Source organism: Vitis riparia, chromosome 17 (assembly GCF_004353265.1).
Source record: "Vitis riparia cultivar Riparia Gloire de Montpellier isolate 1030 chromosome 17, EGFV_Vit.rip_1.0, whole genome shotgun sequence".
Taxonomy (NCBI): Eukaryota; Viridiplantae; Streptophyta; class Magnoliopsida; order Vitales; family Vitaceae; genus Vitis; species Vitis riparia.
This window is the reverse complement of record NC_048447.1, coordinates 17,744,439-17,766,487: the sequence shown is the minus strand read 5'-3', so window position 1 is coordinate 17,766,487 and position 22,049 is coordinate 17,744,439. Positions and strand designations below refer to the sequence as shown.

Below are 22,049 nucleotides of genomic sequence, written 5' to 3'. Positions count from 1 at the left end.
GTGTATAACAATAATTTATTGCGTTTAAATATATTTGTAATTTTTCTCCATTTTTTTTTTTAATTTTTTCTATTTTCCTTTTTTCAAAAACCAAACATAGCTTAAGAAATAAAGACAAGAAAATGTTAAAAGAACTTTTTTTTTCCTTTTTTTTTTATAAAAAAAAGTGGAAAAAAGTTTTGGGAATTTTTTTTTGTAATTTTCCAGTATATAATTAAATTAGATAAATGTCTACAAAGTTTTAATTGTTTAGACGAATTGGTTGAAAATTCACCAAAATTATAAGGCTTGTTCGGGTTCTTTATAACAAAAAAATACAAAAAACATGTTTGACAATTGAAAACAATTTTTTATTTTTTGACAACATCTTTTAATTGTTTTATATTATTTTCATTTGTTTTTTGAGGGTTGTTTTAAAAAATAATTATAAAAAATGTAAAATAATTAAAAATAAAACATTAAATATAAAAATTAATTTTAAAACATATTTAAAAATATTAAAAACGGGTTAAAAATATTTTAGGTTTCTAAGTAGACTTTTGTTATATAAAAATCATAAAATAATTTTCAAAAAATATTTATCAGAATTATTTTTTAAAATAGTTAACAAACAGTCCCTAAATTTTTCTGGTTGTATAAAGTAGTTGAATTTTATTTTATTTTAATTTTTTTGTGTAGTTTATCCTCTGCTCAGGTAAAGCATTCAAAATCTGCACCAAAGTTGATATAATTCCAAATTGGGCTTGGAGCCTGCTCAATCTAATTAGTAGAAAGTCTTTGGAGATTAAAGGTTAACCGTTTTCAAAAACAATTTTTTGTTTTCCATAACAAAAAAACAAGTTTGGAAAATTATTTTCTATTTTTATTCTTAAAAACACAAAATTTGATATTTTCAAAAAAATATCTTTTAATTGTTTTCAATTATTTTCTTAATACTATTTTAAAAAATAATTATATAAATATGAAGAATGACTAAAAATAAAAAATGATATATAAAAGTTATTTTTAAATATATTTAAAAACATAATAAACAGATTAAAAATATTTTAAGTTCCTAAACAAACATTTGTTCAAAACGATTTCAAAAAATTGCTCTAAAAATCTGTTATTTAGAACTGATTTCGAAATCGATTACCAAAAGAGGGCCTTAGTTTGTAATTTGGCTTGAGCTAACACCAAAATATTCACCCCAACCCCATTTCTACTGTGTTCAATTAGTCTAATAGTTCAACTGATTTGAAGTTTATTGCAAACTGAATAGGATAAATCAGATTGGATTGGACTAAGGTGGTGTTTGTTTTTTTACTTAATTCTAAATAGAACCTTAATACTTAATAGTATTAAATATTAGGTTGTTTGTTTTTATAGTATTTTATTTCTATTAAGTATTAAAAAGTAGAAAAAACCATTGTATTATTTTTTCTATTTAGAAAAAGCCACATTTTTTGGCTTTTTCTATTTAGTAAAAAGTTTATAACAAGTCATGAAAAAGTAAAAAGCAAACAACCTAAATTCTAAAACTAAATGGTTTTCAGCAAAAAGCCAAAAAAACAAACATCACCTAAGACAGATGATTTTTATATTTAAGTTGAAATCAAATTGATTTTTCTTGATAGGTGAGAGCTTAAGCGAGAGAACAAAAGGTAAAAGTGAGGTATGCCTAGAATCAGAAACAGAGCATACTGAACATAAACGAGAGTCATCAAACTCACCCAACAAAAAATAATGTTCATGGCAACAAGCTAATCCTCTCTGGAATTGAGAAAAGAACTCTAGGTGGCTCTGCTACCTTTCAATGATGGACCTGTTTGTAACTGAAGTTGATAACGAAGGTGCGAATTTCCATTGGAGCAAGTTCTACCACTAGCTTTTCTGGGTGGACAGGTCCTCCCCTCAACACTCTGGATTTTTTTTCAGCAGAGCCTTCCACTTTCCAAACCAGTCTCTTCTTCTCCATTTCTGCCTTTTCTTGGTTAGCAGATAAGGACATCTCTGTTATTTTGATTATCTGAATGCATGAAAGTCAGACACTATAAGAACAATTGGATGGTTTATTGTAAAGAGACTGAACTATTGTTCTGCACTTACTGCTTTTACATACCTTCTTTTCTGGGAAAACTTTTTTCAGTTCTACACTTGCCATGACTGAGAGATCCTTGTCCTCCCCAATCTTGTATTTCAAACACCAAACAGAAGTAAGAGTTTCAGAAAAATATGGTTGGAATTGTGTTTTTCATGTATCCAGTAAGCATATAGACAATGTCTTGTTTCAGTGACTTTGAAAGTAATTTAGTCAGAAAAATTTGATCCCATGATGGTTGAGAAGTTCCTTGACATGAAAGCAAATTTACTAAGAAAAATGGGTTTCAGAAAAATGTACAAAAAAGAGCTTGAAAATATTTCATATCAGAAAAAATGTAGTGCAACTGGAAGACATTTATCTGAGAGAGGGATTGAACGATACTTCAAAGCAGGTTAACTCGAGAAGGGCAACAAAATTTTTCAAGGAAAAATTCAAGAAACAAACCAAATACCTCGTATAAGTGTGCCAACCTGAGGAGAACTTTTCCTTCATCCAATTCCTGCAAATTTCAAAACAAAAATCTAAGTAGGAAGCAGAAGTCCCTCCATCTTCATTAGGCACTTCTTTGGAATATTACAAAGAAGTAAAGATCTGCATATAGAATCCTTCCAATAACAGTCTCCATTTGAGAGTGAAGAGTTTAGCTTCACAAGGGCAGCTGGTATTTTCAATCCCCTTTTCTTTTTAATGAAAGAAGGCATACAAGATGCAACAGATAAACACTTCTTTAACAAGGCTGAGAGATAAATACCTGAAGGGTTATCATTGCTACATTATCTGGTAACATATAGGAGGGATCCATCCCCGAAAAGGAGGGTAAATGAGAGTTTGCCCAATTATCTCCATCCTGCAAAAAGGCAGTCAATCACCTCTGAGTTGTGGGTTCACTTTCACCAGTAATAAATATACTTTAAGGTTTCTGCTTCACCTGCTCAGAGAAGGCTAATAGGAGAGGAGAATATATCTCTTGGCCATATGATCGACGCCATTTAGCACCTTCTCCTAAAGGATCAATTCTGAGATAATACTTTCCCTGAATCTGTGAAGAGTATGTTGTTAAGCAAGTCAGATGTGGGTGCTGAAAAATGCTTGCTTCATGGGGACTAAGAATGAAAAGAGTTATATCCCAAATGTGAAATGGGCTAACAGAGAAGGATGCACAAAAGTACAGTTTTTATGCAATAATTAGAATCAAAATCCCAGTTGGTGAATAAAGAGTCATCTGATATATGCTTACGGTTAGTCCTTCACATTTATCAACAACACACACTGTCTCATCTAGTCCCTCTCTAACTCCTTTGTCATCCTCCGTAACCAGCCTCCTATACAACAGAGGAAATCCATATTATTTATCCCAAAATCATTTGATATGAAGGAAATAAAGAATATGATAATTCAGATAAAGTTAAAAAAGACAAGCAGTGAAGAGGGAGAAACAAACCTATGGAGCATTAGCTCCAACTGCCCATCTGCAATGCTGGATCCTCCCACAGGTCGATCAACCAAGACTGACATCTCTGTCCTGTTGTCTTTCGTGTAAATTCCCAGATTAATCTGAAAGAAAAATGAACTAGATTTTGAAATATTACGTCCATAGAGACTGATTTCAACAATATAGATTTAAAATAAAAAGAGAAGAATCAAATGTTTAAAAGAACAACATCCAATAATTGTGATTGAGAAGGGAATATACCGGGTAATAATTTCCTGCAACAGGTTGATTCACTTCAAGGTCCCAGTCACTTCTATAATCTCGAATCTGTCAATACAGTAATTTCTTTATAATGTGGCATACAAACTGATTTTACATGTTTCTAGCAATACATTGAAATCGTGTAACATACCCTTTTAATGAAATCACGTCCATTAGAATCTGTATAAAATGTTTTGTTGCTCTTCATGGTTGTTGTAATCCTAGTTACAACCTCTTTGCCTATCATATCATCAATAGGAATAGATCCAACCTGAAATTTTATTGATAAATAAACTCTTAAATATTCTGCTAACTATTCTTGCTGCTATATGTTCACAAGGGGCTAGATGTAATGAACTTACAGTAAACTCAACTTCAGCATGCTCTTTATCCCTGTATAGTCTGGTGATCTGTTCATGAATACAATGGCAACCAAAAGCATGGTTCATTCGTAAATGACAGAACAGAGATTTTATATTTTCAGGACTTAATAGGCATAAGTTTTAACTTTATTTTTGAGATATGGCCTAAGCTTGAATGATAAAGTCCTCTTATAATAAACAGTAAAAAATAAATGAAGGATTTCAGTGTTCATGCAAAAAGGCAAATCACCTGATATATCCATGAATTGATTCTGTGATGTACTTCATCCAATAATGATCCTCGAAGAACAGTAAAAGAAACCTGAAATTTCTAGTAACACCTCTTTAATTTCCAATATCATTAGTTTCAAATCATGCATAAGTTATATGTAAGTTATGTAACTCAGAAGGCTATGTACCTGCCCTTCAGATTTTATGGGATGTGTACCATTAGGACGGAAGATGTATGCTCCAGAGGGCTGCCGCATTATATAAAAATGCGTTTTTTTGCATCAGTAAAAAGAATGCACTAAAAGAAAGCCAGGCCTGAGAGATGAAGCAAACAGATACAACAAAAAACATCTGGAGAAAAGGTTTAGTTACCTGAAAAACTTCAGTTCCATCAGTGGGAGAAATGAAAGGCTCAGTTCCATCATTTGCAGAGTAAAAACTGTATGATTGCTCCAAGTATGCTTTAATCTTAAATTGCAAACTTATATCAAGTTAGATTCACATAATATATTGAGCCTATAGATGGAAAAGAAAGTAATATGACTAAACATTTTCAGGAAAATTACTTATCAGAAGTATGCAGATTGATATGAAGAAACTTGTAAAGAGATATAAAGACATCATAAATTGGAAATAGATGAAGTACAAACAAAATAACATACCGAGTTTCTACTATTAGCATAATTAGTAAGCTTTCCTTCATTTCCAGAGTAATTAAGTTTCAAATTTCCCGGCCCTACTTCAATTGTTTTATTTTGGCTCCTCTCTGACCTGTAAAATGTTTGCCTGACTGAAGCAGAAGCTGCAGCCAGAAAGGAGCACAAAAAGAACATACAACTTTGTGTCAATACCCCAGAGGAGGGATCAAACTTGATGGTTTTTCTACTGTCCATGAGTGTTTTCGAGCTATGGAAAAGTAATATGATTAACCTGATGATTTTGCGCCTAAGACAATGTAAGTGCTGAAGCCAAGAGGTGGTACAGATGCTGAAAATGCAAGCCAATACTTGGGGGCCACACTTGGGGATTTGCCCAGATAAGCCATAGTAGAAAAGCTTCTTATGCCAAGAGAAGCATTGGCTATAGGTAGAAGCTGTGACTCTATTTCTTTTCCACTAGGGTCCTTAACAGTGACATTCCCATTGATCACCTGTATCAAGTTTGATAAAGTCAGATGATGTACGAAAATTCACAAGAAACAAGGTTACATATATATGATTTAATTTTAAGGCACACATATTGCTTCCTGTAGGTTATCTGAGACCATTGAGTTGCTTCAAAGGCGCATATATCTCAATGATTTTTCTTTTTTTTTTAAGTGATAGTGCATTAGCTAAAAGATGACAGCAACCAAGTATTAGAAGTACTCACAGGAATTCTAATTACATCATCTCTTTTCCATCCCAGAGAATTGTACACAACAACAACCTGCATAGAGAACACAGCGTAAGGAGATCTATTTTGAGTGGAATAAAACTGCTATTCCTAAATTAATGCGAAAAAAACAAGAGGAGTTTCTTTTGTACCTACCAGGTTTTTCCCTCGAGACAGATCTATTTCTGATGGGGGACAGTAACTTATATTCATGAGTGGACACTGAAAAATAATACAGGACAAGAAAAGGAAAAAGGGGTTAAAAACAAATAAAGAATCAGCATTCCAGATTTTATCAGAAAAAAAAAGCTAGCTAATGCCAAGAACAATGGCCATGACTTCTACTACTCAGGACAAAATTGACCCTTTTCTCATGGATGATAGATGTATGGGCATGCAGGTTACTTGAAATATAAAGTATAAACAACTGTGTTATCTTTTGCCTGTTGAAACTTAGTCGCGGGGTTCCTGCATCCAGTTTTTGATGCAGACTCTACCATGCAAGCAAGTGAAGTTGCAACTAACTCTTCAGCCTGCAGCAGATATTAAATCAATGGAAACATTTTGATTTTGGAACAAGGAAAGAAACTAGTAACAACATATTGGAACATCCATATCAAATCAAGACCTCCTTGTAGCCTATTGACAGTCGTTTTGCGTAATCATCAGCCACATGCTGCTGCTCTGTGCCAGTAACCGCATCATGATGCTGAGCAATTGCCAAAGCATCAGCTAGAGTGTCGGTCTTTGGACCTGTTTTACTCCTCCCCTTGAAAAATTCCAATTGCCTTGCTGCCTGATTATATATTAGTGTAATGAGCATCAACAGATTTGAAATTCTGCTATCCATAAAAGCAGAAGGCATTCATATGAGACATACCAAATGGTATCCACTTAACATTCTTATATAGCCTTTGAGGGCTGGTCGACTCGTGAAATATCCTGTCCAGTAAGTGTTGAGAGTATTTGCATATCTGATATATGAATAAAACAAGTCACAAGCATAGGTCAAAGGGGAATGATTCTGATACCAATTTTCAGTTTTAAAGTTTTCCAACTTACGGAAAGAAATCATCAGTTTTGAGCGGCCAGGACTCATTTGCTGCATATTTTGCATCAGTGTAAATTGATGGGGTTGAGTACAAGGCATTGACTCTTCCATCCTGCAAGGATTCCAAATTCACATTTCCATCAACAGGGAAAACTACAAATTGCATAGAAAATTGAATAAAATGAGATAAGATCATAAGCAGATTCATGCTTATATGGATAGCCAAATTGAAATTAAAAGGAGATGCTCTAAAATGATTGGATTTAGCTACATGCTAGAAAGCATTTACATTGGCTTAAAAGAGCACTAACTTGATTAACATAATGGATAAGCTTGTCCATTTGCCGGAACCATGTGGTTGCATATTGATACATGAAATCCATCCCCATGGTCCACATTATATGATTTGTGCGAGTTATGTTGGCCTGAAAAGCAGACAATAAAGAAAATTTCCGGTAAGCCTCAATAGATAGATTCTTCTTTGCAAATAAAATCCAAGCTAATCACACTAGAGTAGAATAAAAAAAAAGACTTAAAACTCAAACAAGGCAGCCCTTTTTCAAATTCATCAAGATCTTAATTTTGAATTTACATTTGGAGCAGCATTTAGGATATTCATGATTTAGATAAAGGTAAGAAAAGCTTAGTAGTTATTTGGCTTCCCTTAAATCAGAACCAAATACCTTCATCATACACTGATACACATAGCCTGTAAAACAATAGCACTCTACTTACTTGTGAGATTGCAGCAGATACAAAGTCGTTAACACGCTCTTGGACATTGTAGTCAAATAAGTTGATGTCATCCTTCGATTAAGAACAGAAACATTAAATTCCATTTAGGCAGTAGGAAATGTGGAAGAGCCTTTTACTGGTATTTGATTAAGGATTTACCTGGACAATAGGGGAGCCATAGTTAATTTCAAAGTTGAAACCAGTTGGAGGTGCATAGCTATTTGGGAACACACTAGCAAAGATCTGCAAAAAGGTTATATTATTTAATGTTCTAGACATTGGGTGCTAAAATAACTCTTTTAGAACAATCCATTGTTACTTCCCATTACAAAATCCTAAACAATTACAAACCACTTGAATCCATCACCTGTGCTGATGAACCAAAACTCTTAGAGCCCTGCCAGACAACCTCAAGACTCTTCTCTTTTTTCCGTTTAGCTACATCTTGGTAGTCGATTCGCCAAAAGAAAAGAGAATCAAATCCAACCTACACCAGAAAACAGGCTTGTTTTCACATTACTTTTGGACAAATGTGCCTAAGAAAGCAGTCTAAAATTAGTACTCAGATTCTCTTGAGGCAAATTCTCCTCATTAATCATCCACTGACAGACGAAGAAAAAAGGATGAATATGCGGATTCATTCAGGAGTGAAAATAGGTGAGAAGCCATACCTCTGCTCCCAACAGATAAGCCTGCACTGCAGAATGGCCAAAGGGATCAATTTGCCAACCAATTCTGGGAGTCACACCGAACTCATCTTTGATAAACCGATGCCCAAGGGTTGTCTGATCAATCATGTCAATGTAATTTGTGGCAGCCTCATCATGCATGCACATACCCCCATTTCTGCACCCCCAGAATTTGAAAATCACAACCCAAATGACGAACACAATATAAAATCTCAATTTCCCTTTTCACAAACCAATCCATACTAAAGAAAAAATGGCAAAAATTTAAAGCTTAAATTCAAGATCACCAACTCGAATAGTTCCTTGTAATACCCAATATTTGATTTTAGTATTCTCAGTAATTAAATAGAACAAAGAGTTTGTATTATCTCCTACATGAACTCTAGTTGACCCGAGCTGACAAGCTGCTTGACTATATTCTGGACTATCTTGCTCTGGTCTCTCCACCAACGCTGGAAAAATGCCTGTATGATCAGTAGAACACATGTCAATTTCCAAGTCTGAAATGAAAGGGAAAACTAAATCCTCAGTTCGAATGCCTGTATGATCAGTACAATCTTATAGTGTTAGGCAATGAACCAATGATATATACAAATTAGCTTAAATTTCAATCCAATTTTCTGCAAGAAAACGGAAAAAGATGAAGAGGAGAAAAGAGAAAGAAATGGGTGCCTGTTCAACATAGATGAATCTCCGGTTCTTATCAGCCAGAAGTGCTGGAATCAAAGAATCCAGTATATTCTCAACACACCCTTCATCAGCAGTATAGTTTGAACCCACGTAGTACTGATCGACAGTCTTCCTCCATCCCACATCATTGTGCGTGTGAGGAACCAAATGAACATTGAGCTTCCCGGGAACAACGCTCTGCCCAGTTTTGTAGACCATGAACTTTGATTCTGCAACTAAAGCACATGATAAAAATAGAACCAGTGAACACAGTCTGAAAGGGGTCATAGCCATGGGCATCTGGTGAGAATGGCAGACTAGGAGCTCAAAGTATTTGTATATATGATCGCCATGAATGGTTTGTCTTTTACTGTTTTTTTTTTGGTTTTAGGCATTCAAAAATCAGTCTTCTTTCCACCAATTTTTTCCAGGCAGTTTCGAGTGTAACTCGGAGCTTTGACATGATGAATTGAAGTGTGAATATGGTGGGTCTAACAGAAATTTCCAAAGACTAGAATCCAGGAATGCATGTTTCTTGGGGTACATTGAAACGTTCTTCTTTGTCTTGTTCCCACATACCCCTGACGGAGCTTGGAATAATTAATGGTGTTCATTGACTCCAGGGCTTCTGCTTAACCAACAACGACTCTGTTTCTCCTTGGCTTGGCCTTGGAAAACCCATTTTCCTCTTGCATGTAGGGCGGCTTCTCATGTTTGTTTTCCTGTTTCATGGTTGAAAAAGTAGGAATTTTCAGAGAATAATGGAAGAAGGTGCAGAGAAAGATTGCATTCAATTTTGCTTGGACCATAACCAAAAATTTCATGTCTTTCTCTTAGGTTATAGCCTACTGGGATATCTTGATGGATGTTAATCATGTCCCCATAAAATCATTCGAACAGAAGGTGCAATTACATTGTAAGACCCCCAATTTTGTTCTCAAAGCATAATACATGTATGCTCACACGTTTTGACTTTGTGAGAACCAATACTTTCTTTCTTGATGTTCCAAAGTAACACTATTTACTTTCATTTTGTTTCCTTACTAACGAACTAACATAAAATAGGTAAATGAGTTGTGATAACAGCTCCTACATGTTATTCTGAAGGCCTCTGCCCTTAGGTGGAGTCTTAAGATCGATGTTTTGAAAATGTAGGTGGCTCCAATCAATCAATCAAATCAACCATATGAACAACTCAGCTATCATTTGACCAAAACACTGATGCACTTTCCCACCATGTGGCCAGAAGTTACGCCCAAGCCCATCACCATCAGTCAGCTACCGTGGGATTAGATGTATGGATTCGAACCATGGAGACTCGCGGTTGACGAAAAGAGAAAAGAGAACCGGAACCGGGCGGGTTTTTTAGGTAGCCGTCCCGCCGGGGATGGGTTTTAATTTCAATTAAATAGATTTGGAATGAATTCAATTTTTTTTTTTTTTTAAACTTGGAATGGATTTAGCCTTTAGGTATTGTCTGGTGCCACTCTATATTGTTTATGATTATTCTGTCTTACCTGAATTGGTCAAAATATGCAGAGTTGGGCATTCTCGGCCCCACCAAGCGAAACTGTCCAATCCCAATTATATATAAAATTAAAATAATTTAATTTTCTTTTAATACATAGATAATAATAAAATATTTTTAATAAAATAAGTTATAAAAAATACAATAATTTAATTATTTATAAAATATATTTATTTTAATATAATTAAAATTTTTAAAAGTAATTTTTAAAAAATTCAGAAAAAGTTAAACGGGTTGTGATGGGACAAGTATGAGAATTTTTCATATCCGTCCTACATTGTTTAATTTTTTAAATAAGATAGAGATGAGAATTATTTTAAATAAACGGAACGAGAGTGGGATATAGGGGACCTATTCGAGCCCGTCTCGTTGTCATCTCTACACTATAGTATACCACTCCATTAATGCATAACATAGTAAGATGTATAACATAATAATATTTACATATTATTACCCTTTTGTAATTTTATACTATAAAACATTTAAGTAAAAATATATATTTAATTATTTACATTCAAGTTTATTTTTATAATTAATTAAGTTAATAATTTTAAAATAATAAAATATATAATATAAACTTAAACATTACAATTTTTTTTTCATTTTAAATATACCTTCATATTTAAATATTATATATAAAATATTATTAAAAATATTAATTATATTATTAAAAATATTAATTATATTTTTAAATTTTAAAAAATTAAATTAAATTTTAATAAAATATAAATTATATATTTATGATATCATCCTCAATCTTGAACCACTGGTTTGATTATTGAATCCTGAATGGTAACTTTTCTTATTCAATGGATCAAGTTTTTAAAATATTATTTAAAACTGTCTCATTATAGTATTTTATATCATCTGCCAAATGTTTTTCTATATTGGGATTGAGGAAGAATACTTCCAGAAAACACCACAAGCAGCACTTTGATTTCAACATGATGAGGTGTCCTGCAGTGCAATACATTGAATTTTCTTATTAAATAAATTAATATACATTAGATTATCTTGTGTTTAAAAGTCAAAACACTCGATGAAGCTGCTTTGCTCTAGAATATTTACGAGGATCGAAGACAGATACCAGGATTCTGCTTTCAGAATGCGAATAATTTGTTTCTTTTAATCGATTTTTCCTCTTCCAAAAGGATAAATAGTTGTTGACCACAAAAATCCGGCCGTTGAGCCAGGTTTCATCCTAGCCGAGCCGAGCACATGGCAAACTTGGGGTTTTACTGATTTAGCCGCACCGCTCCGGTATCCCATTTTCCTTCCCGTCGGCTGTCCTTCTTCTCCGCTTCTCCGTTCTCACTCAATTTTCAACCCATTTTCTAATCTGATCTTTAATTTCTCTAAACTCGAACCAAGATTCAAACCCTTGGGTCCAGATCTTCAGAGCTTAGCGGCTTCTTCAATTTCCCAAGAGGATCGGAAACAGAGGTGAATTCTGGATATAATGAATTTCTATTATTTCTTATATTTTATTTCCAGGTTGTTTTTTTTTTTTTTTTTGGAATTTTAATATTGCTTTCCGTTAATTTTCTTACAGTTTCTATCATTTATTTATTTTTGTCAAAATTTCATTTATTGGCTATCAGTCCTTTTTAAGAAAAGACTGCAAATTGCTATATTCTCGAATCTTACCAGTCTGGTTAGCAAATATAAGTGTCTAGGAGCATCGGTCCTATTGATCCAAAATCTCCATCCTGCTTCCAGGGCAACGTCAGGTGAATTCTTGATCCCGTGAGTTCTTCATCCTTCATCGATTTTCTTCTTCGGATATATCTTACTTATGAATTGGTTTTGGGTATTGCCCATATGGCTTATAAACTTCGCTTACCATGTGTTTGAAGAAATTCCTGAAAGGTGGTTTCATGCCCAACTTTTATCTTTTTATTTATTTGTCTGTAAATGCTTTTAAATCATTTAAAAAAAAATCATCATCATGTTGCAGGTTTTCTTGACTTGAAGGTTTCATTTATCCCCTCGACGCACAAAAAATTCCAAAGAAAAAAAATGGATGCTCATATGGCATCAAATCTAAATGTAATGTTTGGACAAAATAGAAGGAAAGAAAATAAAAGATAGATTTAAAGTTCATGATTCTTGGAATTCATCTCATTTAAATTTTCTTTTTAAATATAAAAATACATAATTTTCTTTATTAGATTTATCCAGACTTAAAAAAAAAAAAAAAAAAAAATCTTTTATCAATACTTTCCTGAACCAGACATGGGATAAATATCCTGCAGATTCCAGTTTCCCTAGAAACCACTCGCTGTTTAGATTTCTATGAAAACCCAATTCGTCTTCTTCTTCTCTCTGTTCTTTATCTCTTCAGTGATCTGGGCAAGGACAAGGCTGCAATCTTATCAGTCATTTCAACACCAGTACATTTAGTGAAATGGAATAGTCCAGGTACCATATAACCCAGTGGAGTGTGAGGTAAAGGATAGCGGAGGGAAAGGAAAATTGAGAAAATGAAAACTGGGTTTGTGCTCAAAAACTTTTCTAGCATGCTAATTTGATCTTTTTTTATGTAATTGATGAATTATGAAGATGTATAGAATTTTGAATAATTTTCACTTTATTCTATTTTCAGTTATATCTTCTATCGGAACTTCATGTGAGAAATTCTGATTCTAGCTAATTTTGTTTCATTTCCCTAGCAATTACCAAGATTCAAATGTTTTGAGTGTTTGTTCAAGAATTTACATCTTAGGGTAGCTAAAGGATTTCTTTGAAAAGTTGAGAATTTGGCTCCTTTAGTACTGAGGTTAGGTCTTTAGTTGGGTAGTTTGTAGGGGAGAGAGGTGATTATCTTTGAAATGAGGATTATCTTTTGAAAGTGGGTGATTAATAGAGAATGAGAAAAATAGGGAATGAGGAAAATCCGTGCCAATCTTAAAGTGTTGATGATGGGTGTTGAGATAGAAAAAAATTGAGAAAAATGGTAAATGTGTAACTTTAATATTTTTGTTAACACAATTACCCCCTAAATAGTTATGATTTTTCTTTCATTGCTATTATATAGTTTTAGGAGCAAAGTCTCAGCAGCCCTATGGTTGAGTGGTGTTTGGTATAGTTTATTCAAAACTTCATGTTCAGGATTTACGTGTTCTCTTATAAGAGTTCTATGAAACACTATTGATGCTCTACCAATAGTCACACTTACCAATTTTCACGTGTTTGTAAGTTCCCATGCATGCCTAATCTAGATACTGCATATCTAAGAAGTGCAATATGGATTTTTTTTTTTTTATGTTTAATGGTTTAATGTGTGAAATTTTTAGGATTGGTGGTTAAATTTTGTTAGTGTGTGGGAATGTTTATTTAATGGCAAAGGCTTCAATGGTTTGTTGTTCTAAGGAGCATTAATGTTTTAGGTTTTTAGGTTTTCTTTTAATGGCAAATCTTATTATTTGCCTAGCCAAGAAAGGAGGGGAAGGTTGGGGGGAGGGGTGGAGCACGGAGGTGTGGGGTGTTGGGGGTTCTTTTTCTTACAAAGTGATATTAATAATGAGCCAATTTATTGTATCAAGTTATGAATGGATTAGCAGGAGTTATTTGGACCGGATATTGTATGGATTGCTAGATCAAAAAGTTAATTGGTTGGACTAGGCTTTGAGGCGATTTGATTTAGGGTGTTGGATATTGCTCTGTTATTAAATAATCCTGTGCTTTGGATTTAGGTTCTTCATAGATGGTGCTGTAGTCTCTCTCTCTCTCCCTCACAAAATGTCAACAATTTTTAAATTGGATTGTTTAAAGGATTATTGATTCCCACTGGTGGATGGAGCTCCTTTATTCCTATTCCTTAAAAATGAAAAAATAAAAATATCATATGCACGTCTGAGCTAGAGTGGGTGTATGCTCTCTCTTTTGACACCCTTATAATATTTTAAGCTTTCTTAATTATTTCTCTGAAGGCAAATATTTGTTTACTTATCCTGTTGATATCTCTGTTTGTCTGTAAACATCTTAGTAAGCTTTGTTTGTTGATTTCATATATATATTTTTTCCACTGATTTCTTTTCATGGACTATTTTCCTTCATATTGCAGTTTTCACCAACATCTAGTTGTGAAAGTTTAATATAAGAAGGGGATTTCTGCTTTCATCTGCATGTGAGACTTCATTCTCTGGTATTTCGTTAAATTTGATAGACTTACCTGAAAAGTATATAAATATACATGTAGACAAAGAGAAAGATCAAGAAAAAGTATTGTGAGGCTCCTCAGATTCTCCATACCATGCTTAAGGTCCCGGATCATCAGGTTGCAGGCCATCATGCCCGTGATGGAAAGCTTGGTCCACTCATAGATGATTCAGGGCGCTTCTACAAGCCTCTCCAGGGTGATGAACGTGGCTCCAAAGAGGTGGCCTTCTACACATCATTCTCTTCCAATGCTAGGATTCCAGATCACATCCATAGATTCTTCCCCATCTTTTATGGCACTCAGCTTTTAGAGGCATCCGATGGATCAGGCTTGCATCCCCACCTTGTTTTGCAAGATGTTGTTTCAGGTCGCCACAACCCATGCATCATAGACGTTAAGATTGGCTCCAGAACATGGTATCTGCAAGCATCTGAGGATTATATCCAAAGATCCCTTAAGAAGGATAGAGAAACCACAACCCTATCATTGGGTTTTCGGATATCTGGATTGCAGATATATGACAGCAAAGAGTCTGGATTCTGGAGGCCAGAGAAAAAGCTTGTCCTAGGCTTTACAGCAGATGACGTTAGGGTAGTTCTTAGGAAGTTTGTTTCTTCTAACTCCCCCACAGATTCAGATTCAGAGCTGGATTGTTCATTTGCATCAGCTGTGTATGGTGGTTCTACTGGGATTTTGGCACAACTGCTGGAGCTCAAAGCGTGGTTTGAGGATCAAACCATTTTCCATTTCTTTTCTTGTTCGATTCTTATGATGTATGATAAGGAGGCGATATTGAAAGGAATGAGTTCTGGTGCAGAAATCAAGCTCATCGATTTCGCACATGTTGTGGAAGGGGAAGGTGTGATTGACCATAACTTCTTGGGTGGGCTCTGCTCTTTGATAAAGATGATCTCAGAGATACTTACCAGTCCAGATGAGAACCCAAACATAACTTGCTTGCAGGACTATGAGAAGAACCACTCTTATTTGGAGAATGGTACCACTGAATAAACAGAATGCTCTGATAGGCGAGCCTTTGGGCCCGTCTTTTCTTTTTGAAAGAATGGTACTAGTGAATAAACAGAATGCTCTAATTGACGAGTCTTCTGGCCTCTCTACTTACACTGCTCATCCGGGGATTGTGTATCAGGGAAAACCAGAGCTTACTTTTATGTTTTGGCATGGACCATTTTTCTGCTGAATGGTATTTGATTCCATTATTTCTGTTGATGTAGATGACTTGTTGAAGAAGTTCTAATTCCATACAAATGAAAATCTACATTTTCATTTGCTTGTTTAACCATGTGTTTGAGTGGATGGCTCTTCTATTTTCCCGATAACTGTTTGATAGTAATTTTTGAAAGTGTTTTTAGTGTTTTTTGTATGTCTTTTCTATTTCCCAATAATTATTTGATAGTAATTTTTGAAAGTGCATTTAGTTTTTTTAATACTTGAAAGTTTAACTATTAGAAATATTTCTTAAAATCATTATCAAATATATTTTTAGATAGATTTCAAAGTGAATTATGGATCAGTCCAAAAGATTATATGGTTAAGGATTAGTCATTTTAGTATGGTTTAAAATAAAAGAAAATATTAAAATATCCGATTCTCGCCAAAATTTGAATTTACGTAATTAGAAGTATATGGTAAAATATGAATTGTTAAATATGGATTGAAAGGGACAAATAAATAATAAATTTGTCTAATTTTAAATTCTTTAAATTTGTTTATAAAAATAGAAAGAAATAAAAATAAAATAATAGTCTTTTATGTTTTTAACAATAAGAATTCAAATTTAATTTTTTTCATTTTTCATTAATTTTTCTAATTCTTTTCTCAAATTATTCAAATGTAAATGAAGTTTAAGCATGAATAGAACAACTAGTTTTTATTTTTTTATTTTTTATTTATTTACATTTTATTTAATAATAAAATTTTAAAATTTAAAGATATCAAATATTTTTTTCAACAAGTGCATCCAGCCAGTACTTTGTTTTAAATATTTTTCAAAAGTATAAATAAAATAATATATAAAAATAATTAAGTTTCGAAATGATTTCTTCTGTTACTTTATTCAAATCCATCTTAATTTTTACCAATCTATAACATAATATCATATTTTAATTACATTTTTGCCACCCGGGTCATTTAATTTTTGCGACAACTGGCTAGAAGGGAAAAAAAAGGAGAGGGGGAATAGGGAACACACACAGGGCACAAATGGCCTAAGAGAAATCGTTGTGTGAAGCCCAAATCTAAAACCCTAGAAGAAGCCATGAGAAGAACCTTGCTGAGAAACGTCTCCCTCTGCACTCGGACTCTTCTCTCTCCTTCCTCCTCCAAGCCAAGCGCTTCTCCAACTCCCATTTCGTCTTCAGCTTCGGCTTCATCTGCTTTCAAGTTCCGATTTTTCTCATCCGAAAATGACTCATCAACAGAAAATCCCAAACCCCTTGAAGAAACCAGCTTGGCCCAACCCCAGAAGAAGGAAGTCTCCATCGATGTTCCCGATGTCAGCAATAAGGGTAAAATTTTCTAGCTTAATCTCTTTTTGGCTCCCGAGGAAATGAGGGAAAAGCAGATAAATAGAAATTAGAATTTGAATGATGTACTCTGTCTTGTTTTGGTTTCTGGGAAGTGAAAAAAAAAATAATAATGCTGTATTGTTCTGTTAAGCTCAGTTGTTGATGAAAATCCCGATATTTTAAAATTTTCATTCATTTATCTTTTCCTATATTTTCTCATTAACCAAACCACGTTTCTAGAGTTTTATTATTATTTTTTTTTGTGCATGAATTTGTCCAGTTAATTCTGCTGCAGAACGTTGGAACTACCTTCAGTAAGAAAAAAAAAAATGAATTTGTTTGGTTCTGGGGTTTTGGATCTGATTGTTCAGAATTGATGTTTAATTGCTTTGGAATTAATCTTTAATTATTTTTTGAAAAATACTAAATTTGTTCGTTTTGGGGCCTCTGAATATCGTATGATTAGCAACTCTTACTTAATCTAGTTGTAAAAAATTTTAAATTAGTTTGTTTCTTGGATTTCTAGGTCATAACTAGTTTGATTTAATTTGAAAATATTTGGAAAAAATTGCTGGGTTTGAAGTAGGTGTACGTTATTGGAACATGCCTTAATTTCTTTTGTTTTTGAAATTGAATTATTTACATTTAATCCATAACTTGTTTGGTTGCAGAGCTGAAAATGCGAATAGAGAAATACTTCAAAGGTGATGAGGAGGCACTTCCTTCAATTCTTGAAGCAATAATGGCAAGGAAGTTGGCTGGGAAGCACGAGGACACGGATGATGAGTTGATGGATGAACTTCGCCTCCAGCCACTAGATGATGTTAAAGACAAAGATTTTGAATCAGATTTTGAGGAAATCTATGAAACTGATGAAGAGATTGATGATTTGTACAATGCAAGGGATATTGTGATGAAGAGAATGGCGCATGATGAGTACTTCAACATGGATGACCGAAAGTGGGATGACATGATTAAAGAGGCAACTGAGAAAGGGTTTCTTAAGGATACTGGAGAATGTGAGCGGATTCTAGAGGATATGCTTAGCTGGGATAAACTTCTTCCAGGTATGCCAATTTGTGTGTCTTATTGGGTTAGTCTGACAAGAACATTATGAAAATAAATGGTGACTGAATTGTAGCTGACCAACTTCTTTGGTTGATGTTTGTATGAGCTATGGCTGCTTTACATCTTACAATCTAAATACTTTCCACCGTGGTTTTGAGGTCTCCGGGTTTTGATAAAAAGTGGTTTTAGAATCCTTCTATCTGTAGTTGTAGTTGATGCCATGGACTAATGTATTCCTATATGGATGTTATGCTGCCTTTGCTATTAGATGCTTCTGGCATGTGTAACTGATTGTCTCATACTGTAGTTGTCAAAGCGGTAAGAAGGTCTATGTGTCAGCTAGGCAGTTGTTTTGCCCATAACCTGTGTCCTTGAGCAGTTGTCTAGCATAACCTAAAATGTAACTATCATAAATTTTGTTAACTGTAAGTTGCCTTTCAGTGTAGTTCTTTAAGTAACCAACTCAAACAATATGGATGGGGAAATGGGCATGAGTTCTAAAATCATAAAAAAATTGATGAAAATCTTAAAACAATATTATGTTATCCTATTTTCCATGAAATTCTTTTTCCTAGAGTGAATGCATTTCCTGCTTTTTCTGAATAATATTGCAATGGGACTTGTTCCTGAAAGGGCCTGCTTAAAAGTGAGTGAACTCTGAGGTTTTGATCCATTAAGATTTTAACTCGTACCTTGTATTATTTTTCTTATGTCTATTGAGGTGGTGTTTGCTGCTTCCCATATTGCCTTGGTACATACTCCTTGAAGTGTTAATTATGGTGTAACAAACTAGGTGTAATTATCAATCATGAGCTACACTCTAGAATGTGCAACTCAATCCCTTAAATTATTCTTAACTGGTCATAGTTATCTTGTGTTGGAAAAAAATATTTGTGAGATTGACAACATATTATATTACAAAATGGTTACTAACTGGAAGAGAACCGATTCTATTCATCTTGTGTTACAAGCTTTGTTTTGATTTTATATTTTCTCCTTTTTTTTAATACTAAGTATTTAATTATAAGAACAGTAATACTAATATTCAAATTATTATTGTGCTTTATATGGACCCGTTATTGTAATTGTTCGGCCAATATTGAGCCCACTTGCTTAGTTGAAAAGTAAGTTGGCATGTGAACCTTTTGATAACACCAAGCTTAATATAGCATTGGTTAAAAATTTTCTGAATATTCACAACAATGCAATAAAATTAAAATTTTGGATTTGGACAACAAACTTTGTTAGGAGGAAATAGAAATAATTCAGGAATAAATTTGAATTTTTGGCCAGAATAGAAACAACTTAAATTTGGTATTTACAAAATTGGGCCTTCTAATAGTTTTGTATAATTTGGCTGAAAATTTGGATAAGATGTTAATTTTCAGATGAAATTTTGCTGAAAATGAAGAATTTTATTTGCCTAATATTTATAGAAAAGTTTGGCATAGTTCATTGGAGTTGGTACTAAGTTGGGGGTTTAGACTTTTGACTGAATCTCTGTAGGATCTAAGATGCATGGTTCACTTCATATGTTGATTTGGTAGATTGAAGAAAACCGTCTTTTTTATATGTAATGCTATTCTATACTTACCAAAAATAAAAAATAAAAAAATGTAATGCTATTCTATGTATATACAAGCTTAATCTCAGTTATACAGACTGTGTCCTTTACAAGGATGCAGGATATTTTATAGGTCTAACCTTCAATATTGTTTCTTACTGATTGCTTTAACTCCCCAGATGTTGTCTTTCAAACCTTTTTTCACTTTGCTCAATAGCACAAATATCACCATATTTTCCAGAAATTCCTTTACCACAATTAACTACAATTTTGGTAGCACCCAATACATGGTTACCAACATTGTTGTTTTTACAGTATAATTTGTATCCAATGTTTTTCTGATCTGTGAAATTTGGTGGTTAACATTTCACCCTAGGTAAGCATATGCTGAATTTTCTCTAATATGATTTTTATAGATGAGATAAAGCAAAAGGTTGAACAGAAGTTCAACGAGCTGGGGGATATGTGTGAAAGAGGGGAGCTTGAACCTGAAAAGGCTTATGAGCTGTTCAAGGAGTTTGAGGATAAGATGGTCATGGAATGTGCACAGTTGATGGAGGCCGAGGGACCCCCGCAGTTTGATGAGACACCAGAGCCAGACAAAAAATTGCGTTTAGACGATCCACCAGGTGAGGGGCCAATCCTTAGGTGGCAAACACGTGTAGTTTTTGCTCCTGGTGGTGATGCATGGCATCCCAAAAACAGAAAGGTCAAAATGGCAGTTACTGTGAAAGAGCTTGGTCTGTCGAAACATCAATTTCGTCGGTTGAGAGAATTAGTTGGAAAACGGTATCATCCAGGGAGAGATGAGCTTACAATCACCAGTGAGAGGTAATGTCCATTTAATTACTTACTGTTTATTTTCTGATTCATAAGATAACCCCTTTTTTTATAGGTAAATTTTTGTCCCCACTGGGACTTAAACTTGGAACCTCCACAAACCCTCCCTATCCCTTTACCACTTGAGCCAGGCCTCAAGGCAACCTTTTTGACACCCTTAGTGGGTTAATTACTTAAAATTGCCATCCAAAAAAAAAAAAAAATCAATTTTATAGTTTTCCCTTGTGTTCTTAATTATGTTGCTTTCCTTTTGTGAAATGCACCCAATCTAAGCATTCAAGGTCCAGTCTCCAATCTGGCTCTCCACCAGACTTCATCTAAATAATGCTTCAAAAAAGAACTGAATTGCCCACTTTGTGCTTCTCATATGATTATTCCTACGGTGCACATTTGCCACCCTACAGAAAAAAAAAAAATTGTTTTAATCCCCATTTATTAGAGAGCCCTTGTTCTCAATCACCAATTGATTTTCTCTGCCAATTTACTAAACTTCTTTTGCACATAACTTCTCTAGGCTCTCTCACTTGCTGACAACCCTCCATTCCTTTACAATACATGTGACTATTTTAAAGTTGAATATGGCTCTTGTATGATTAACAAGTTGTTAGTATAAGCTCTTTGCACCGTCTTCATTCCATTATTGCTAGTCTTGATTGTTTTTGGATGTGGTGTTTGGATAGTTTAAAATATGATAATGTAGCTCCTCACAGGAGTCACACCTTTTTATGATATGTTCTAGCATGCATTATGTACATTCTTTTAACAGGATTAATATGTTTTTTACATTTCTTCTTTCAGGTTTGAACACCGTGAGGAGAACAGAAAGGATTGTCTTAGGACTTTATTTTCACTCATTGAGGAGGCTGGAAAAGCTAATAAGTTGGCAGAGGATGCTCGAGCTTCATATGTCAAGGATAGACTCAGAGCGAATCCTATGTTCATGGAGAGGTTGCGAGCTAAGACCATGAGATTGCAGGGATCTAATTCTGCAGCTGCTTGAGATTAGTTTTTTATATGGTTTGCTCAAAAATAAAATTCATGTTCGGGACCCCAAATCCGGGGTTGCAAGCAGTCACCTGCCCAGAAGTGGGTTAAAAATGGGTTAAAACATGTCTCTCATTCTATGCAGACATGAATATGCCTTACTAGTAGCTGGTCTAGTACATTAATTTCTTGCAGCAAGTTTAACGACCCAGACAGCTTTTGTTTTTTTTTTTTTTTCTGAAGATTAATCTGGTTGATTTGAAGTTATATGCAGCTCTTAGAAGGAGCAATTTTGGTTATTTTCCATTGTCTAGTTGCAGCTAGAAAACCATCATCCCTGGTGGGGCTTTCAACCTTTGCTCTGCTGATTGGGATTCTTCTGCTTCCAGGAGGTCTCCTCAAAATTAAGCCCGCCCACCAAAAGGGCCATCACTGAAGCCCATAAATAAACTGGGGCATGCTCATATGATACTTTTGGGCTGTTAAAA

At 34.1% G+C, this 22,049-nt stretch overlaps 3 protein-coding genes across 12 annotated transcripts; 2 read left to right on the top strand and 1 right to left on the bottom strand.

Moving 5' to 3' along the window:
* Positions 1–1,561: 1,561 nt before the first annotated feature.
* Positions 1,562–9,240, bottom strand: LOC117904527 (probable alpha-mannosidase At5g13980). Of its 2 annotated transcripts, XM_034817173.1 has the most exons (28): positions 8,891–9,239; positions 8,594–8,682; positions 8,201–8,375; positions 7,897–8,016; positions 7,689–7,772; positions 7,530–7,601; positions 7,106–7,219; positions 6,806–6,906; positions 6,624–6,717; positions 6,372–6,539; positions 6,187–6,276; positions 5,900–5,965; positions 5,741–5,797; positions 5,300–5,519; positions 5,032–5,171; positions 4,742–4,837; positions 4,558–4,617; positions 4,389–4,460; positions 4,139–4,186; positions 3,928–4,047; positions 3,777–3,842; positions 3,525–3,637; positions 3,321–3,405; positions 3,012–3,122; positions 2,835–2,930; positions 2,535–2,582; positions 2,102–2,170; positions 1,562–2,008 (listed from the first exon to the last, which is right to left on the bottom strand). In XM_034817173.1, exons 1-28 carry the CDS (start codon positions 9,185–9,187, stop codon positions 1,793–1,795), a joined length of 3,087 nt encoding a protein of 1,028 aa, XP_034673064.1. In that variant the 5' UTR covers positions 9,188–9,239; the 3' UTR covers positions 1,562–1,792. The 2 variants fall into 2 exon arrangements, with proteins under 2 accessions (XP_034673064.1, XP_034673065.1); XM_034817174.1 differs by lacking the exon at positions 7,689–7,772 and having other exon boundaries at positions 1,793–2,008; positions 8,891–9,240.
* Positions 9,241–11,429: 2,189 nt separating this feature from the next.
* Positions 11,430–15,880, top strand: LOC117904528 (inositol polyphosphate multikinase beta-like). 9 transcript variants are annotated; one of them, XM_034817177.1, is made up of 4 exons: positions 11,430–11,858; positions 12,017–12,145; positions 14,482–14,544; positions 14,617–15,880. In XM_034817177.1, exon 4 carries the CDS (start codon positions 14,671–14,673, stop codon positions 15,586–15,588), a length of 918 nt encoding a protein of 305 aa, XP_034673068.1. In that variant the 5' UTR covers positions 11,430–11,858; positions 12,017–12,145; positions 14,482–14,544; positions 14,617–14,670; the 3' UTR covers positions 15,589–15,880. The 9 variants fall into 9 exon arrangements, with proteins under 9 accessions (XP_034673068.1, XP_034673071.1, XP_034673070.1 ...); XM_034817180.1 differs by having other exon boundaries at positions 12,017–12,161; XM_034817179.1 differs by lacking the exon at positions 12,017–12,145.
* Positions 15,881–16,770: 890 nt separating this feature from the next.
* Positions 16,771–21,860, top strand: LOC117905114. The gene is made up of 4 exons (XM_034818021.1): positions 16,771–17,105; positions 17,777–18,172; positions 20,154–20,568; positions 21,376–21,860. The coding sequence occupies exons 1-4, from the start codon at positions 16,856–16,858 to the stop codon at positions 21,575–21,577; spliced, it is 1,263 nt and encodes a 420-aa protein (XP_034673912.1). The 5' UTR covers positions 16,771–16,855; the 3' UTR covers positions 21,578–21,860.
* Positions 21,861–22,049: the final 189 nt, after the last annotated feature.

Coding starts and splice junctions, on each gene's coding strand:
- LOC117904527 (XM_034817173.1), bottom strand. CDS start 9,187: ATGCCCATGGCTATGACCCCTTTCAGACTGTGTTCACTGGTTCTATTT. Junction 6,907..7,105: donor TTATCCATTATGTTAATCAA/GTTAGTGCTCTT, acceptor GAATCCTTGCAG/GATGGAAGAGTCAATGCCTT. Junction 4,838..5,031: donor ATGCTAATAGTAGAAACTCG/GTATGTTATTTT, acceptor TTGCAATTTAAG/ATTAAAGCATACTTGGAGCA.
- LOC117905114 (XM_034818021.1), top strand. CDS start 16,856: ATGAGAAGAACCTTGCTGAGAAACGTCTCCCTCTGCACTCGGACTCTT. Junction 17,106..17,776: donor TCCCGATGTCAGCAATAAGG/GTAAAATTTTCT, acceptor GTTTGGTTGCAG/AGCTGAAAATGCGAATAGAG. Junction 18,173..20,153: donor CTGGGATAAACTTCTTCCAG/GTATGCCAATTT, acceptor TGATTTTTATAG/ATGAGATAAAGCAAAAGGTT.
- LOC117904528 (XM_034817184.1), top strand. CDS start 14,671: ATGCTTAAGGTCCCGGATCATCAGGTTGCAGGCCATCATGCCCGTGAT.